Below are 6,417 nucleotides of genomic sequence, written 5' to 3'. Positions count from 1 at the left end.
CCGCGTCCAGTGGGCAGGAGCCATTTGTGATTGGTCGTGCGCGGTAGCACACCTTTCTTCTTACATGAATCATGGTTGGAATCATTGGAATCATCTCGCGCGTTCCGCCTTCCGCCGTTCCGCGACAGAACGGAAGCGAGCGCATTTCCTTTGAGGTTAGCGTTGGCGCACGAGAGAGCGACATCCCGACGCCGATGTGAGAGCTCGCTACAAACTCGCGGTCATGGCGGTGCGCGTGCAATTCGAGAACAACAACGAGATCGGCGTCTTCTCCAAGCTGACCAACTCCTACTGCTTGGTCGCGATCGGCGGCTCGGAAAACTTTTACAGGTGAGAGAGTGACGTCACTCGCAATCGCTAAATCGCTAACGCAATCGCACGTAATCACCGACGTTCTCTCTCGTCAACCAACTTGGCTTATCGTTGACGCTTGACTAATTTCTCGCACGGCAAATGTAACATAACAACCTTGTTGATTGCAGTGTTTTCGAAGCGGAATTAGCAGAGACCATCCCGGTTATTCACGCATCAATGGCAGGATGCCGCATCATAGGTCGATTATGCGTCGGCAAGTATATTGAAACGTACCGAACTGTGTGCAATCGGGAGTGCAGCGAGAGAAAACGGAGCTAGAAATTGGAGCTTCTTTTCTCTCGCTGCACTCCCTTTGTTTGACCAACTTTGTCATTATTTATTATATATAATGACATGTAGGGACGTCTGAAAAGTAAGAAAACTACACTCGAGTGTTGTAGAGGAAATTTTGTTCAATTTCAATTGGCCAACATTGGCCATTTTCTATACATTTGTTGTTTTTTTAAAACGCTGTTTCACTAGCCAGGTTGATACTCCTCATCTGTCCCAAGATGAACCTTGAGGAAAGGGCTTTCTTCATTTCCTTCATTCCTCTGGAGGATGATCGTGGGTCATCATCAACACTCGTAACACCTCTTCTCCATAATCCTGCCTTTTCGAACCCTTTTACTTTGAGTAATAAAATACGGGAAGCTTACTTTTCAGACGTCCCTCGTACTTAGGTAGTTGAAAGATTTTCAATAATCTTGCCCCTTTAATCAATGTAGCGAACAAGAACGGATTGTTAGTACCAAATACAACAACGGATACCGAATTGCAACACATTCGAAACTCCTTACCCGATGACGTGAGGGTGCAGAGGGTGGAGGAGAGACTGTCTGCGCTCGGCAACGTCGTAGCATGTAACGATTACGTTGCCTTAGTTCATCCGGACCTTGATAAGGTAATTTCTTCTTCCCTTTATCTTGTGCTATATGCTCAAGAAATTGGCTTTTGCATCTCTGATTGAAGGAAACGGAAGAAATTTTGGCCGACACTCTGAATGTCGAGGTATTTAGACAAACTATCGCGAGCAACGTTCTTGTCGGCTCGTATTCCATTTTATCCAATCAAGGTGGCTTGGTGCATCCGAACATGCCTATTCAGGAGCAAGATGAGTTGTCTTCGCTTCTGCAGGTGCCGCTCGCGGTAAGACAAACGCGCTTTTCCATATGGTTACAAGTTCTATGCGCTCTTGACAATTGTATTCTAGACTGGGACGGTGAACAGAGGCAGCAACGTGATCGCCGCCGGAATGGTCGTAAACGACTGGGCTGCCTTCTGCGGCATGGACACTACCTCGACGGAGATTGCCCGTATCGAGAGCGTTTTCAAGCTTAACGAAGCTAATCCAACTCCCATTACATCGAGTATGCGCGCACCTTTTATAGAAAGGTAAAAGCATTCATTATTATATTTATTATTGCGAGCGTAATGACCAATTCTTCATCCTTTCAGTATGTCGGACTTGTAAAAAACGGACTTGTCCAGAGTACACCGGGAAAAGTATGTTGGAATATACATTATATGTACATAAAATTCAATATTTATGGCTTTTATGTATTCGTCAACATATCCAAGACAAACGCTTGTTCGCGCCTAATCCCGACACAAGATGGTGTGTGTATCCAGATTCTCTACGATTAAAATTTCTATGAAATATGGCGTTGGTTTTTGTTTAGATGTCGATACTCTCCGTTTGGAGACAAGATTATTACTGTCGTCAAATCATTTCCGACTCTAGCCTTATGCGGCATTAAAAGGCCAAAAACGTGTTGATAGAAATAATGTTTGTAACATTGTGACTGTACGAGCACCTATAAAGGGTTAGTAATCGAATATAATGACGTACAAAGAAGTGTATTCTATTGAAATATACTTTAATCAATATTCTCTTTGAATACAAACGCCATTTCAAAAATGTAAATCATTTCCATTCTGTTTACATAGCAAATAAACTATAAGAACATTGTATGGACTGGCCTGGTAATAAAATTGATTGTAAACAAAGTGGCCTAGCCCGGTTTGTGAATTTTTGATCGATAAGACTAGAGCAATGGTAGTTGTTCTGCGTGTAACAATTCGGTGGCTGCGGCGGAATCGGCACACATGACCAATGTAATGCCCGCTTGGTAAGAGGCCGGAATGCGAATGTGAGTCGCTCCAGTGGTCGTACCGTTAGGTTGCCTTTGGCTCATTGATTCTCGTACCATATTTACAACTTGCCCTGTATCACAAGTGAAATTGTTACGTCTCGACTGAAAAGCAACGCACAAAAGGAATTAATCGTGTACAACATACCAAGGACATTAAATTTTCGCCACTTTTGATCCATAGTCGCGAGCGGCATTAGATCTGTATTTGCGTTCCAATGCGCTAGAACGTCGGTTTTTCGTATCAATAAAATACTGGGGCTAACTAATTGATGCCACACGAGCTGAAATGATATTACAAGAATGAAAGGAAATTGTGCGATTACGCAGATTACTGGATCTGCAATTTCCATTACCTGTTCAGGCAAACATTCTAAAGGATTTGTCAAGTATATGCCAGCCTGTCCTACACCGAAAATCATCTGATGGTGCCATGCGTCCGGTATATCGCAACCTTCGCCGCAATGTTGCAAATTGAGTGTTGCGATTGGGGCAGCACCTGAAATGGAAAAATATTTAAAGAATGAATACCTATTGAAAATATTAAATCTCTCACCCCTGGAAATCCAGTAATGCAACCAGTGGGACAACGACACCTTCCTCTCTGGATAAAATGCAAAGAACTTTGTTACAGCTGCACCATTCGTCGACAGAGATATCCCTCGTGCTATATCTTTGTGAGTTGCTCCTGCTACCGAACGGCTGACGAGATACCTCGGTAGCGGTACACCCAGCTCTCTCAATCTCGTATTTACACCTTTCACTAATACTTCCAGGGAAAATGATATATTTAAGGCCAACTTAAAGGAGAAGAACAAGGTGTAAGTATAAATTGCAACTTGACTACATTCTCATACGCTTTAATATTACCAGAGCATTAATTGCGGATGTAGTACCACAGGCGGAGGTGCCGATTTGCGTAACTTGATTCACCGTCGCTTCCTGCTCACTCCACAGCATCACCTTTTCCACCGGCGGCAAGCCGTCTAGCCGTTCGTTAGACAATTCACTTTCCTGTTGGAATGTCGTGAAAAATTTAATAAGACAGGGCCTGCCTCTACCCCTTTTTCTATTTTATCTATTTAATAGTAAATATATTAACCAGATTGGAATCACCACTTTGATTAAACGCAGCATGCTTATTGAGCATTAGTTTCTTAGCCATTATTCGATGATAAAGCGTAGAAATGAGATTAACCTTCCTGGCGTTCAAATTGCAATTGTCCGGGAGAGACGCCGCCGAGGACTCGGCCCACAATTCCGAGTCCGAGTCTCTGTTATCGCCGGGCGATATAAGGTCGCCGCTTGTGTTGTGATAACCGTAAGATTCGCGCACCGGGCAACCTGTATTACGATACAGCGTCGCGCTGTCCCATCTTGCTGTAAATTTCACACAAGGTAGAATATCTTGCTGTAAATTTCACACAACATCGAATAAGGTATGGTAAAGTTACCAGTTGCAGCGCTAGTACTGGGCATCCACGGGGCCGAATAAGTTGGCTTGGCACTTTGCTCTACCGTACATTGATTACTCATACATTGCTGCAAAGTATGTTGCGCAGGCTGTTTCGAGCTCTGCGGCATCGCTACCAATCCTTGCCTAGAGACGACTTTTCCGCTACTCAGATCATTCAGCACCGGGTCTTGCTCTATGTTATCTAGTGCTATATTCTGTATATCTTCGTTTATCGAGGCCAGATCACTGTCTCCGGTGTCCTGCGAGGAAGGAAGGAAGGAAGGGTTGACATGTCCAGCTCCAACTGACAACGTGGCAAATGAGTCTCACCAGTTCGCAGGAAGGCCCGGGATCAAAGTCCATCTCCAGGAAATCCATCTCTGGACTCGACCTACCGCTGTGGTTCTGTCCCTCTGCCTCCTGATTCGCCGCGTGCTCCTGATTCAACTCTTGCTGCTGATCCGAATGGATCACCTCGTCGTTTCCTTTATAGGTGTAGATACAATAATCTTCTCCGTCGGACATATCTCCCTCGTTCCCGGAGCTGGAATCCATTCGTTCCATCTGTTCTCTCTGTGAAGTCTGTGAAGTCTGAAAGTTGAAGGAACAAACTAATAGCCAATTCGCGCTAGTTTGCGCCGAGTACACACACCGAGGTTTAACTTTGTCTTAACCTTGAAGCAGTATTTATATTTTAGCCAGTAATAAGAACCAGTATAAAGAAGAGTAAAGAAGCCTCGGCACGTACTCGGTGCACACGGGAGTATAAACATTCGAGACGATACGACACCCTCTGCAGTCCGCTGGGCCCAGCGGCTTCTCTGCTGCCGTTGATGTTAGGTTTGAGAAAACAACAGGTCCCCTGACTCGTCGAGCCTATGCTACCACCTATGTTATTCAGTACACGCTTGGATCCATACGACTTGGACGTCCAGGAACATTCGGCCTCCGGACTAGAATCTGAACTGCGAGAGACCTTGGAAGGGCATTTCTCTATGGCGGGCGCGTAATCCACATTATTCTTCATGTCCGCGTCGTCGTTGGGCTTGACCGCCTGAGCGGAAGGCAGATTCAAGTGCATCTGGGGCTTAGGCTTATGCTTCAATTGACAGTTGACAGCGTTGGGGTTCTGAGCCTTGATGCCGGCGAGCACGGAAGACACGCTCGCGTCCTGAGAGACGTTGTTGGGGGAGTTGGCACAGTCGGACACGGGCCTCGCCCCGTTGGCAAGCGCGAGCTTCACCTCACCCCCCTCGCCGCCGCCGTTGTTGTTGTTGTTGAGCCTCAGCCGAGCCTCCTCGCTCCCTTGGTCCACGGACTGATTGTCATTCTTCAGGCCGACGTCCACTTCCGTCCCCCTGCCCTCGGAGCTCATGTTGTCCACGACGGCGAGACCGGCGGCGACGGTGTTATACGGCATCCTACAAAGCAAAAGCACACGAGAGAACACCGAGGTTATTCACTCCCTCGCTCGACGCTCGCTTACCATGTGGCGAGATCGGGCGCAGGGGACTCCAACTTAAGGGAGACGCGCGATTGCGCTGCGCGGTTAAGCGGCAGGGATCCGCATCGTCCCGCAAGTCCCGTTCCGGCCGGAACTGCAAAGCTGCACGCGGCAAAAGTGCACGGGCGAACTTGCGACACAGAGAGACGCCGCCCCGCGCGTCCAAGAGAAACGAAAGGAGGAAACAGAGGGTCACTTCTTTGTCAGGCAAAATTGCCGAGGCAACTCGCTAACATTCCAATGTCTCGCGGTGGCACCGGAAGTCAGCTGATTGTCGGAAACGAGCGGTAGTAGCAAGACCAGTTGTGCCGCCTCTCGGCCACTCGCCTCGGCCACTCGTCGCCTTTCTTTTTCCTCCCTCTTCGTATTTGCTCACGCAACTGCCTCCAAGGCGGTACGCTAGTATTTCTCAATTATCGAAATGTCCTCTCGGTAAACTCGGTGCCGTTCCGGTTTCGATCGTCGGATCACGGCTCGTGGACAATCGAGCTTTCCGGCGAATGAGCGACGTAGAAAGATCGGCAATCCGATTGGTCGCTCCATGTTATACCTCCATTCACGCACACTTTCAGCGGGTATTCATAGTTCAAACCTTATCTTGAGTTTATTTTTACATGTTGTATCATAGTGTAACATGAGTTGGAATGAGAGGTAATCTATTTGTTTCATTTTAACTTGTTGCACTAGTTCAGTAGTGCGGTAATAAAGAACAGGCCTATAATTGCATAGAAAAATTCTGCGTATGCGTAGCACATGTCATTCGCTCATACTTGACGCCGACTGAACGTATTTTTAAATGACTCCTATATGCAATCGTTTGTATTCGTATGTCGACGTTTGTAGTGCAATTGGAAAGTTGTTAATAAGAAATTGTTATCATTGAACGTTGTTGTATTTTCCAACTTTTTATGACGGTTTCTTTTACATCTCGACAAACGCTGCAACGTTGC

At 46.5% G+C, this 6,417-nt stretch overlaps 2 protein-coding genes across 4 annotated transcripts; one reads left to right on the top strand and one right to left on the bottom strand.

Annotated features, from left to right (window-relative positions):
- Positions 1–90: 90 nt before the first annotated feature.
- Positions 91–2,364, top strand: LOC105562704 (eukaryotic translation initiation factor 6). The gene is made up of 6 exons (XM_012013744.1): positions 91–330; positions 483–568; positions 1,083–1,258; positions 1,327–1,503; positions 1,568–1,749; positions 1,813–2,364. The coding sequence occupies exons 1-6, from the start codon at positions 224–226 to the stop codon at positions 1,826–1,828; spliced, it is 744 nt and encodes a 247-aa protein (XP_011869134.1). The 5' UTR covers positions 91–223; the 3' UTR covers positions 1,829–2,364.
- Positions 2,218–5,936, bottom strand: LOC105562705. 3 transcript variants are annotated; one of them, XM_012013745.1, is made up of 10 exons: positions 5,450–5,936; positions 4,712–5,384; positions 4,294–4,554; positions 3,962–4,223; positions 3,610–3,887; positions 3,378–3,521; positions 3,064–3,307; positions 2,864–3,006; positions 2,656–2,791; positions 2,218–2,581 (listed from the first exon to the last, which is right to left on the bottom strand). In XM_012013745.1, exons 2-10 carry the CDS (start codon positions 5,381–5,383, stop codon positions 2,403–2,405), a joined length of 2,319 nt encoding a protein of 772 aa, XP_011869135.1. In that variant the 5' UTR covers position 5,384; positions 5,450–5,936; the 3' UTR covers positions 2,218–2,402. The 3 variants fall into 3 exon arrangements, with proteins under 3 accessions (XP_011869135.1, XP_011869137.1, XP_011869136.1); XM_012013747.1 differs by having other exon boundaries at positions 3,706–3,887; XM_012013746.1 differs by having other exon boundaries at positions 4,754–5,384; positions 5,450–5,934.
- Positions 5,937–6,417: the final 481 nt, after the last annotated feature.

Source organism: Vollenhovia emeryi, unplaced genomic scaffold, assembly GCF_000949405.1.
Source record: "Vollenhovia emeryi isolate VEMERY1.0 unplaced genomic scaffold, V.emery_V1.0 DF939184.1, whole genome shotgun sequence".
NCBI classification, from domain to species: domain Eukaryota; kingdom Metazoa; phylum Arthropoda; class Insecta; order Hymenoptera; family Formicidae; genus Vollenhovia; species Vollenhovia emeryi.
The sequence above is the reverse complement of the archived record's forward strand: the minus strand, read 5'-3'. Positions and strand labels throughout refer to the sequence as shown.

Coding starts and splice junctions, on each gene's coding strand:
- LOC105562704 (XM_012013744.1), top strand. CDS start 224: ATGGCGGTGCGCGTGCAATTCGAGAACAACAACGAGATCGGCGTCTTC. Junction 331..482: donor GGCTCGGAAAACTTTTACAG/GTGAGAGAGTGA, acceptor TGTTGATTGCAG/TGTTTTCGAAGCGGAATTAG. Junction 1,259..1,326: donor TTCATCCGGACCTTGATAAG/GTAATTTCTTCT, acceptor CTCTGATTGAAG/GAAACGGAAGAAATTTTGGC.
- LOC105562705 (XM_012013745.1), bottom strand. CDS start 5,383: ATGCCGTATAACACCGTCGCCGCCGGTCTCGCCGTCGTGGACAACATG. Junction 3,888..3,961: donor CAGTACTAGCGCTGCAACTG/GTAACTTTACCA, acceptor TGAAATTTACAG/CAAGATGGGACAGCGCGACG. Junction 3,308..3,377: donor CATCCGCAATTAATGCTCTG/GTAATATTAAAG, acceptor TTCTCCTTTAAG/TTGGCCTTAAATATATCATT.